The sequence below is a fragment of the Mauremys reevesii genome, linkage group 21, assembly GCF_016161935.1.
Source record: "Mauremys reevesii isolate NIE-2019 linkage group 21, ASM1616193v1, whole genome shotgun sequence".
Taxonomy (NCBI): Eukaryota; Metazoa; Chordata; order Testudines; family Geoemydidae; genus Mauremys; species Mauremys reevesii.
In genome coordinates, this window is record NC_052643.1 from 19,631,754 (window position 1) to 19,644,285 (window position 12,532).

Here is a 12,532-nt window from a genome sequence, read left to right on the forward strand (position 1 = left end):
GCTCCGTGTGTTATCTTTCCCAAATATTCCACCAGTATCCACCTAATGAAAGTTAAGAAACTTCCCACATAGGGCATCCAGAGACCGTACCATGTTTAAGGAGCAATTCTTTGAAGTTACCTGATGCTGACAGTGCAGTTTAGCTATTGTGACAATTGGCAATTTAGAAATACCAGAGATTATGTATCTAGTGGGAGACAAAGTAGTCTTATTCACCACTTACTTGGTATCTACTATTCACTGATTTCACATACACAGATTTATCCCTAGAAAAAGACCTGCCACTGATATATTGCATTAATGAAGCATTTGAATCTTTAAGATGAAGCATTACTACAAAGCAGATCCTGAGCATTACAAAGAGCAGCTCCATCCCAAATGGAAAGTGCAGGAGAGACTGCCTTCCTTACATAAGAGCAAATTGTTTTGTGCATTGTGCTACTGCAATACATGCTCCTTGTTATGGGACAGGAATGGAGTTTGGGGCCAGCAAGGGGCACATCAGGCCTGGTGCCAGCCCATCCACAGGTAAGCAAAGCCTGGGCCAAATTAGCATGTTTGGTCATGTCAGGTCTGGGCCAGATTAGTATCAGTAGCATGCAGGGCCTGGGCTCAGTTAGCAGACACTCAGGGCCAAGTTAGTGCTAGTGGGTGGTGGCCTTGGCCTAGTTCACATCAGCAATCTTTGGAGCCTGTGCCTGGCTGAGTCGGTGGGTGCTTGGCAACCCTTTACCACTGGTAGGTACACAAGGCCTAAGCCAGGTTAGTGTCAGTGAGCATGTGGTGCTTGGGCCTGGTTGGAGTTAGTGGGTCCTGGACCGGAATAATGTCAACAGTGGGGGGTGGGGGCTGTCACTTGGTTAATCCTAGGGAGCGGATGCTAGTTCCCAATAGCAGGGCCTGTGTCTGGTTCGTATCAGCTGGCACACAAGGCGTGGCCTAGGTATGGAGGCGGGCCTCAGTCAGTGTTGGTGGGCACTCAGAGTATGTGAACACTGTCATTAAAAACCTGCGGCTGGCCTTTGCCAGCAGACTTGGACTCATGGGCGTTGGGCGGGGCTGTTTTATTGTGTTGTAGACATTCGGACTTGGGCAGGAGCCCGGGATCTGGGACCCCATGAGTGGGAAGGGTCCCAGAGCTCAGGCTCCAGCCTGTCCCCAGATGTCTACACCACAATTAAACTGCCCCATAGGCCGAGCTCCCGAACCCAAGTCAGTTGACACGGGCCAGCCACAGGTGTTTAATTGATCAGCATCCTTGTGTCAGTGGGCCCGTGGGGCCTGGATTTGGTGCACATAAGGTTATGACAGCACTATAAGGGGTCTGAATAAATTGTTTGCATTGCCACTGTAGAGTTATACCAATTTCTAATTCTGATATCATAGAAAGGCTTCTCAAGAAATATTGATTGTTAAATGATTGCCTGGAAACTTTTTGGAACACCTCAGTTTTTTCCCCACCTGATAGGCTACCTCCTGAAATGAGAAGACCAGTTCTAAGTCAGCATAATGATACCTTAAAAACCCTTTAATACAACATGAGCCTGCAATGCATCCCAGAATCTCTGCTGGAGATTATCCTAAATAAACAGGATCTGTTTCTCTCCCATTCTTAATGGTGGGATTAAAATACTAAAATGTTTAGCTTTTCTTTGGATTATTTTTTTAGGGTTGGGTTGGATTAGGTTTGTTTTTGGGGGGATTTGTTCATTTCTCATTTTTTGTCAAATTTACCCTTGACATATTTGAAAAGCTGGTTAATCTTCAGCATTTGTATTTTTAAAATAACTATATGGTGGAAACTAGCAGCCCATAAAATCCTTTTTAATTCAAGTTGACCTTGTGAGTGATTATCTTGCACAGGAGAAACAACAGCCAGCCTCTTAGTACATTCAGTGATAAGCATGCGTTTTTAATGCACACCTGAATCTGGCTTTTCTTTCACACTAATCATGTTATGGGGCATGCTAATGATGCCACGCCTGGCAATCTTATTGTTTGCAAAGTATTTTCTTCATTTGTGAAGGTGTGTGATGCTGAAGGATTATAAATCAAGATTTGTGAAACCTTTTGTATTGGGATAAAAGGGTCACAATTCCTGTATTAGAGAGATTATGCAAACAGAGACTATGTCACGGTGCAGGGTGCTATCCAGGTTTTATTGACATGTAGATTGGAGAACCGGCATTACTCAGGCATAATAGAGTGCTAAGTAAATTATTCAGGGCACCCAAACAAGTGATGATAAAACCTGGATTCCACCCCTTTACGTAACATTAGTAGTTATGCCGTGATATCCATATCTGGGAGAAAAAGGTATTAAAGACAATTTAAACAAGATCTAATGATAGGATTTTGTAATACTCATTTGCTTGTCTTAGTTAATATAAGTTTAAAATATTACTGAGTTTTACCATATTTAGGGACAGTTTTACAGATGGAAGGAAATTTTAAAATCAAGAAAAACAAATATAACCTGAAAGTTTTCTTTAATAGAAAATAGCTGAGCAACTTCCATGCTACAGCCCCCATTTTAAAGCACACTAACCCAACAACAACCCCTTCTCCCAGCTCAGGGACCACTTAGCCCCCACTTTTCACACAGCAGACGCCTGAGAACAGGGCCACCTGAAAACCTTACATCTCCAATGTTCTAGGGCACCTACTTGGACTGTACTCTCAGTGCTTGGTATATTTCTTTTGGAGCTGAGTGAAATGCCAGTGGAACTGAATCTAAGCCACAGGAAGAGTATTTATCTTCTTAAAACCAAAGAACATAATTCAGTGTGAACAGCATTCCCATTTTGTCCAGTCTTGCTTTCTAGATTCCCCTGAACCAAGTTCAGGAATGGAAATACCAAAGGAAATGTTTGAGAGAGGCAGTGCTTCTGGGATGAATCTGCTCAAGCAGGGAACTACCATTCCCATCAATGCTCTGACTACTGATTTTATGATCCTCCAGGGTGGACATGAAGGCACATCCCCTTGCCCAGTCCAAATAGCAGGGAGTGAGCAGAAACTCTGTGGGAAGACCTTGACCCAGGAACTAATCTGGCACTTGGTGAAGTGGTGGTGGTGGTATGGCAAGCCTGGAGCACCAGGGAAGGTGGATGCACAGGGAAACCACCAGGAAACTGTCTATTCTATTTTATTTTATTTTATTCTGTATCAGTTTATATACCATAGTATCTGAGCATCTTCCAGTAGTGCAGTAAGCAACATGACTTCACACTTGTCACATGTTGTTTTTCTCAACCTCTCCCCAAAAGGAGAAGTCTGTGCATTGGAATGTCTTGGTTTTAGGTATGGTTTTATTATGATGTCGTTATTAAATAAACTATACCTGTTGCTAAGTGTTTAGAGAAGGCAAGCTTAAAGAAATGTGCTTTGCACTTGGAGTGGAAAGGAGTGTGATTTGTGAAGGCCCTGAGTTCCTGAGGGAGTTCATTCCACAGTCTAGGACTGCACCTGGAGAAGGTTCTGTCTCCCACACAGATGAGCTTTACAGTCTTTGTCCTTGACCTGCCAAGATGGACACACGATTCCCAAGGCAAATACACCTCTGTCAAGGCTGCCCTGCAGCACTCTGTGGATCAAACCACAGATGCAGAGTGGAACTGAGCAGCCTTCAGTGGCTGGACACAACAAAAAGGAGACTCTCTCTCTCAGCAATTTTGGCTGTTTACCAATGCCTCACCACTTCCCAGCCTGTGAAGACTAAATGCAGGATTCAGTGGCCCATATGGCTGGGAGAGAGATCTGGGTAGCACTTTAGAAGGAGAAACCTGAAGAGCTGGTGAAGGAGCCTGAAAGAGCGAGAAGAGGCAACTATTAAAAAAGGAATTAAAAATAAGCCCTGTAAAGAAGCTGATAACTTATTCAGTTCTGATATTTATTTCACCATTATAGAGATGATGCAAATGTTCAGTGGGTGAATTTGCTTTATCTTAGTCCTTCAGTTTATGTCATCCAAGTGTTGCTAATATTTACATGGGACTGCTCATTTTAAAATATTTATAACCTATAGTTTCTAATAGTTTTAATATTTAAAATGTTTTGGCACTAAAGGGAGATAAGTTTGTTTGCCAAAGCAGTTAAAAGAACCCAAAGTGTAGTAACCAAAATCCAGGCGTCTGCAGCATTTGTGCTCTCTTCTCAGCTATTGTCATTCTTTGTAATCTTGCTGCAAAATCCCTCCCTTTAAACATAGCCAATCTATACATATGTATGTAGCTATTATTCATACCTTGACATCTGAACTGTAGCTGGAAGGCAGAAGCCAGAGCTAATTCTGTTGTATAGATCATCTGTCACTGAATACCACATCCCTTCTTCTCCCACCTGGCATGCACTCACATCAGTTCCTTCTCAGGATTTGAGTGCTTTGCTGTTACAGCCTTCTTTTCTCTAACACAACATTGCACAGGGCAGAAATCCTATTTTTCATTAATTGTTAAGAAACTAGGACTAGGATTCATATAGAACAAAGCTATATGCTGGGAGGTCTCATGTTGCAATTGTAGTTAAAGATAGATATTTACATTTTAATAAAAAGACATGAAAATAATTAGGAAACTAGAATAAATTATCACAAGGTAGGTACCCCCGACCCCAGGTGTTAGAATCACTGACTATTATTTCATGGCTTAGTGTCAGATCCATGGCGTTCTCATTTTATGGCAGCATGGCAGGAGCATAGTTCTATGGGTCAATATGATTTCTTTTAGATTTTAGTGAGCCAGTAAGGATTCTTCTAAATTAATCCAGTTTCAGTTCTTCATCTCAACCAAGGATATAAACCAGGATTTATTTGCAAATGAAGAGAGATACCATTCAAGCTCATTATCTCCTTATATCAAATGAATCAATAGACTGAGCTGGGGACTCTTCTTCTCATTGGACAGTGGGGCACACTTTGGGCCCAATCCTACAAGTTGCTGAGTATCCCTCCACTCCCATGACTCCACAGGAGGCACTCAGCAACTGCAGGAGCAAGGCCATGTTAGCCTGTTATGCTAATTCTACAGAAATTCTAGTTCTCATTTTGTGTGTCCCATTGAAGGGCCTTGGGTTTTCCCCAGATGTTAGATGTGTTAAAGAGAGCACTGTAAAGCACTTGGTCTCTTCTTGATGTTCATAAAAACCTTCCCATGTTATTGGCATCAGGCAGAATGAGCTTTATGGTCTTAATGAACCGACTTGCATTTTCTCCATGTGTCAGTGAGATGGGCTAAGCGTCAGGGAAGCTGGAGCTTAGAGACAGGGCAGGGAGTGTTCAACAGTATTTTTCAGTTCAAGATCTGATATTCTCTAACACTGCTGACTTACTCCCCTTTGGTTGGTATATTTATTTCACACTGAAATAAGATCCTGCGTGCCTTTTGTATGCAATTTCAGCACCATCCTTCCCCAAAACACAGCACCACAGAGGTGACTTTGAATATCTGCTGTAAAGAGGAAACTCGTCCTTGCCCTGACATTGCATCAAAGGGATGCTGACAGGCTTTTATTCTCCTATCTTAAAGTTTCTTCTCATTTGATGGGAAATGTTCGCTGGATTCTGAATATCTCATTGTTGGATGACTCCATCCCTGAGTAAATAAAAAGAACAGTCTGAGGGTTAGTATCCCCTATGAAAACAATGTGGTGTGCTCCTCAGCAGGTTCAGCACCATTAAGTAACCAACAGATGCTATTTCTAGAGCTGTGCTGACAGTACTGATGGTGCTCCTGCCCAGATGTAGATGCTTTGATAAGACAGTGTTATGCAGATTGGAAATATTGTCTAATGCTTAGAGCTCCCGCCTTGTAGTCAGGACTCCTGGGTTCCATTCCTGGCTCTGCCCCTAATTCACTGTGTGACCTTGGACAAGTCATTTAATGGCTATGAAAATGACCATTGTCGGCAACTGTTACCTCAGAACCAGTACTGCACACCACTGAATTGTCCATGTAGAAGGAAGAAAATAGTTTCCATCACCCTTACAGAAAATGAGGATCAGCCAAGTTTCAATCTCGCTTTTGGGAGTAGTGGTGGAAACCATTTTTTCTCCTTTTATACTAGCAGTAAAACTATTTTCATTACCTGTGTGAGGGGGCTCTTGCTGACAAGAATTTCCCACTGTAAACTGGGCTAACCTCAATGAGTCAGTTCCTTATATGCTGGGGACTATTAACCCTCAGATGTGAGAGTTAATTAGTTAACATTTATCCAGCCCTTGGAAGAAGTAAAGTGGTATATAATGGCTAAGTATTATTCTAGTCAACACAATCTAGAATAAAATGCAAAAATTAAAAATTAATTTTAAAAAAGCCACAACCAGGAGAAATTTGATTGCCCCCTCCGCCCCCACACCTTTAATTGTAGAAATACTGATACTGCTGAGAGGCACATGACCACTCAAGGGACAATAGCTCATGAAATCTGCAAGCAGGTTGTTCAGTGGTTGCAATCTACCGTTTAAGGAAAACTGTCAGAACAAGACTCTTCTTCTGAGTAGGAGAGAGTGTAATATCATACTCCCTCCCTCTCTCCATTAAAAACCAGAGATGCCAGAAAAGAATATTGCTTTCTTAATAAATACATTTTGGACAGGAATTGTACAGGGATCTTTGAAATTAATTCAGCTTTGGTTGGTTAGTTGGTTTGTACTGGGTTTAGCTCACAACTGACAGCAATGTTAAAAGTTCTAGCATATTGGAAATCTGATTTTCTTGCAACCAAAATCCCTTAGCCTCATTGATTCCCGTTCCCATACAAGTAGGATTCAAATCAACTTCATTAACAAAATGTCATTTTGGCATTTTATATGTAAAATAATGTATTGTGAAATTTTTAAAGCCAAATCCACTGATTTTTTTCTGTGGGATATGTTATGAAGGAGAGTTTAAAAAAAGAATAATCTTGAAACAAAAGATGGAAAAATACAGACCAAACCAGCTTCTTTGTTGCATGCCTGGAGTCATGGTAATACGGTGCAGTGTTATTTGCTCTGACCTTGTCTAGATGTCTGAGCTTTGAGTAAATACAGTAGCTTATCACTTAAGTGGTTATTAGGAGAATCTAGATAGTTTAATAAGTGGTTTTGAAGGCAATGGCTCCAGCTTTGTGATGCTGATTTAGAAAATCAAGTCATTTGGTTTCAGTAACATATCTGATAATGTGTGTGCATCTCTGAGGGGTTTCTGTGTAGTGGCAGCCAAAGGAAATGGTCATGTAACATTTTTATTTATTTATTGCTTCACTCAACCCTCCCTAGTGCTTTGGGTGCAAGAACAATGTTCAACATAAGGAACCCTCTCAAGTACACATAACCAAACCCCTCTCTTCACCCCAATCTCTACCTGCCAGCCCTACCCAGACCCTGCACGGAGAAGCATGTCTTGCAGCATGACCTGATTAACAAATGTGGACATTGGAAAGCCAATGAAGGCAGGAATTGAGCTCTGGCGCCAAGGATCCTCACCTCACCAATGCTGAAATCCTGGCCCAACTGAAGTCAATGGGATTTTACTATTGAGTTCAATGGGGCCAGGATGTCTCCCAAGAACACCCTTCTTCTAGCTCCCTCCTGATTCATCCTGGGGACCTGTGACATGAGGCTTTAGAGGGTCCTCTGGGCCATTGTGAATTTAAATGGCATGTTTTGGCCAGCTTATTAATTCCTGACCAATGGAATTTAGAACTGGAACTGACCCAGAGCCCCAGTGAGGTGTTAGTGAGGAGAGCTTGGTGAGGTTTGCATGGGGTTTTTACTCTGCTCTGTTAGTTGTAACTGAACGATGCCGTGCCTTCCCTGGCCTAGCTTCAAACTCCCATTTATTGTAGGAACCTGACTGGAATTCTTTTCACAATTGATTGTTCTCTATATTTTGGGTGAATTCAGTTCTTATGAAGATGAGGCATGAATAACTTTTCTGTGAGCCAGTCAGTGCAGGCGGATGTAGCACAACCTTTTTATAGAGCACTTTGCACCAGCAGGTTGCTTTCACATCTCCCCCATTTTACAGAGGGGGAACTGAGTCACAGATTGTGGAAGTGACTTGCCCAAGGTTACCCAGCAGGCCAGTGGTAGAATCAGAAATAGAGCCCACGTCTCCTGAATCCCAGTCCAGTGCTCTATCCACTACGCCACACTGCCTCCATAGTTGCCATCTCATGTTGATTGTTTCTACTTGAAATAATCTGAGAATTCTATGCCACAGGCTCTCAAAGTGTAAAGCAGGGAGGGGAGTAAAAATCTAGTTTATTAATGCTTTAAACCTGTGTAAATGTTTATGAAGTACCATTCTAAAGTACAGGTATAATTCGATCTGGTATTCTGTTTTACCAGCAAGATCTATTCAGGTATTGATTTTAGTAAATACCAACATAACATAGCATATAATGTACTGTAGCTACCAGGCCAGTCCCTGGAGCAGGCTTACCTTTCTTCTAACCTTTGGTTAGTGTCTGAACAGTGATTTCCTTCAGTAATGCTGTATCTCCTTTTTCTCCCTAGTGCCTATACGGCTGTTATGTCCATTCGTCCATCATCCCCACTTTCCACAGAAGGTGCTACTGGCTTCTTCAGGTAAGGTGACATGAGATTTCTCTCTTCCTGTGTTTTGTTTTATAGAGATTTGTATGGCTCTGGCTTTCATTGCCTCTAGAAAGTGATCTATAACTTTCTCTGCTTTTTGTCTGAAAGTGATGTGGATGTCTTCAAATTAATAAGTATCTATTCAGAGCTGTGAGATGATTTTTTTTCTCTTGATAACTGTTCAGCAACATAAACAGTGATAACAGTTTAAACATCCCCTACACACAGAGACATCTAATGAGAGTGAGATTTCTTAGTGTTTCCTGAAATGAGATGATGTTTTGGACATGAAGCTATTCACAGGCAGTGAGGAGCAAAGAATGCTGACTGCTACATGAATATGGGATGTCACAGGAGCGAAAGAAATCCTATGTTGATTATTAGGTTTTTGTTTGAAAATATTTCAGTGCAGAGTATGTGGCAAATCATAGTCCAGGAAAGTGGGGTTCAACCTTTGTCCTAGAACTCCTGTACAGTTTTCAAATATTTCATCTTACTGGTGTATTTTTAGTAAAGCCCCTTGGAAGTTTCAAACTGAATTCTCATGACATTCTTACAATGTGCTGATATTAGTTTGCTGTTAGAGGGTTTTTTAGAACAGTTGGTCTGTGCATGCTGGTTATTTATGGTAGGCTTGCACATGAGTGCTGGATTGTGTGTGGTAGTCAAGGATTGCTGGCCTTCTTCTCCTGGTTCGTTATTGTTGGGTTGTTCAGAAGTGCTAGATGGCACTAATTAATTTTCTTCTTTTTTGTGTGTTGTGTCTTTTAGCAAGTCAGAATCTCAAGCTGCCTTGTAGCAGATTCTCTTCCTTCTCATCCAGTTTTCTCTCCCACAGTTTGCACATAATCTCTGTGCTTTTGTAATTGTTTCATTCAGACCTTTGAACTTTATTTCCCCCCTTTAAATTTGCTGACTATAAATAAGTCAATAGAGTCTGGTAACAGCATATGATGAAAAAATATCATTGCAGCCTGAGCCCGTATTCCACCTGCTTCAGACTGAAACCTAATGTAGCACCAGCTAGATCCATGCTACAGGAAGGAGCTATTGAACACTAGTGGGTTTCACGGTGCATCAGCTCAACAATAGATAATACATAGTGCAGCATTTCCTATAACTCACAAGGGTTTTGCCTCCTGTAGCTGGAAGGAACTGCAAAGAAGCCGGTGTTACTGTTGCTTAGCTGAAAGGATAGTACTTCTGCTTTGAGATCCACAGACCTTCCGTTCATGTCCTTTCAGGGACAGATACTCACTCACACAGTGCCCTTTAAATATACGTCCTGTGCGTGCAGTAGGATACAGCTGGCACTTGGAAGGAAGGGGAGAAGCCTTTTGTCTGTACGGCTAAAGGAGCCATTATAAGGTCACTGTTCAGTGCACTGATCTGAACAAATTGCAAACTAAACTTAGTAAGAGTCCAACGTGCCTTAGGCAGCAGACAGCTGTTTGTTTTATTATTTAACTTCCGTCTCTGCTGGTGTCTGTGTGATGGATGATGTGACACCAGAATCCGATTGAAATTCTAAATTCGGTCAGAACTCTGTGCACAGCACCAGTGTTTGCATTCACTTCCCCCTGCTGCGCTTCCTTCTGCGGCACTCTGCGTTCCTTGGGTTACTTAGGTGCTCCCTCCTGGCAAAGGACGGGCACAGTAGCAAGAGAAGCAGCCAGATCTGTCCCTGATGGCTCTCACCAGGGATGCTCTGGGGGTCTGGTGGGGTGGCTCCGTACCTTAGGTTTTCTTCTCAGCCCTTTAACTTATTCATCTCCTCTTCTTTATCTGCTCCTTTGTTGTTGTTCCCGTTTGCCATTCACTGTCTCTTCCCCTTCCCGTAACTCCCAGAAACACAGGGAAATCTGCTGAAAGAAATTGCTATAAAGGGTGAGCAAGATAAATGAACGAGAATAAACCTGCAGCTTGAATGTAACAAATGTAAAAAAGACCATTTTCTATTAATGTCTCTGTGTAGAGGCTTAGCTCCCATAGTCCCATATAGTGCTAGTGAGCGAAGATATTACAGAGTTTACTCTGTGTTCAGAGGTGCATAGTTGTCAGCCACGCTGTTACTAGTTCTGCACATACCCTGAACCACCGACAGTTCCTGGAATAATTAGCCTCCTCCATGCAGTCATTGACTCTTCCCCATTAGCACTCACCCTTCCCTCCTTCCAAATCAAATCGCCTGCTCTCCCCAAAGCCTGACAATCCCAGAGCTCTTCTCTGTCCCATTGCTGCAAAGGGTTTTAATTTTCCCTGTCTGTCTACACCAGCCCTGTAAACCCAACTCCAGTGCTTCGAGGTACCTAGAGTCTTACCAGCTCACTGGAGTCCATTTCTATTTCATGAGTCTTTCATAGCAACTAAAAAATCTTGGGGAGGAGTCCTTGTCTTCCAGGAGAAATGCACAAATTAGGAACCTGAATACATCCTTTATCCTGTGCATTGTAGACAATGATTCAGAATCCCAAGTACAAAACTCCAGTCCAAGATTTATCTGTGACTTTTGCAGGTGGAAGGTGCTAGCTAATGCAAGGTGCTGTAGCATCATACTGTCACACCGAATGGGTATGGGGCTGGGCTCTCCCGGCACATTGTTTGTCTTCTTGAAATAAGCAGAGCTTCCTAATTAAGGAATTTAGGGCATGGTGAGTTTGACTGGATCGTGGCCTTATCCCTCTCAAGCACCTCTGGGGCCCTACAGGATTATTCCATGTCCAATACACTATTCTGTAGTTTTTCTCGTCCAGTTTCAAATGTCTCAAGCCATGAAGCTTCCATCATTGCCTTAGAGAGACTATTTTACACCCTCACAGATCTCACTGTCAGGGAATTTCCATTCAGCCCTAATCTACCAGCCTAACCAATTCCTGTTCCTTCTCAGTGTTTGCATCTTTCAGACACTTGTGCAGTGTGTATGTCCCCCTTTACTCACGGTTTGGCTAACCTATATTAGTTCATGTTTAGCTCCTTTCTCATAGGTCAGTCCCTCCAGTCCCTTAATCATTGTTCCCATCTGTCATAAGTAGTTAGTAAAGGGTTAAAACATAGTACCTGGTAGGCACCTGACCTGAGGACCAATCAGGGAAGAGAATTTGAAACTCCTAGGAGGGAACTTTTTCCCTCTGTTTCTGTGTGTGTTGTTCTTAGCCGTTTGGAGTTACAAGAGTCCAGATGTTTTAATCAAGTCTGCTACAAATTTCCATCTTTCTGAACTAATTTCTTCTAGTCAAAATAGTGAGTATTAGAAAGGTACTTTGTGTCCTCATCTAATAATCCTATGTTTGCAATTCTGTGTGTTTGCTATTGATTATTCTTAATTCTGCCTGTATTGTTTGTACTGAGAAGGAGAGAGGATTCTCTCCAGAACTTAGCAAGGTTATACCCTATGAGTGTCCAGCTTGGACTCATAGAGATTCTGTATTTTCTTGTTTTTCTTTTAATAAATTCTTTTTATAAAGATTTGATTAAATCCCTCTACTGTGGATACAGGGGGAGGGGCTAAGAAACTCTCTCTCGGTGGTGAGACAGACTTATCTCCGGGCAGAGAGGGGAGGGGGAAGGTTTCTCTCTCTGTGCGTTGATCTGTGTTTCCCCAGGGAACGTCTTTGGAAAGAGGCAGGGGGAAAACAGGGGTATCCCGGCCCACGTAATTGACCGGGTGGTGGCGGCAAAAAGGGGACCTACCCTAGGATTTTAGGGTGGGGGGATACATGCTGGTCCTCAACTTGAAACCCCCCAGTTTCAAGTGAGGGTAAAACTATGACACCATCTTTTTCTGTATTTCCAATATGTTCGTCTACAGTGAGTTACCCAGAACTGCAGAAAGTATATTCTAGGTGCAGTCTTACCACCACCACATAGAGAAGGGACTCACCTTCCCGGTCACCCAGGAAGCTACTGTGTATGCTACCCAAAATCGCCTTTGTTGTTTTGCTGCCCTATCAT

The 12,532-nt window shown here is 42.4% G+C and overlaps 1 protein-coding gene across 3 annotated transcripts in view; it reads left to right on the top strand.

The window, feature by feature from the left end:
* CAMTA1 (calmodulin binding transcription activator 1) overlaps positions 1 to 12,532 on the top strand; it is an 833,035-nt gene that overhangs the window by 492,166 nt on the left and 328,337 nt on the right. For all 3 annotated transcript variants that reach the window (XM_039508612.1, XM_039508610.1, XM_039508611.1), the window contains one exon: positions 8,501 to 8,572. In XM_039508612.1, the coding sequence (XP_039364546.1) occupies positions 8,501 to 8,572 (72 nt within the window). The remainder of the gene's footprint in view (positions 1 to 8,500; positions 8,573 to 12,532) is intronic.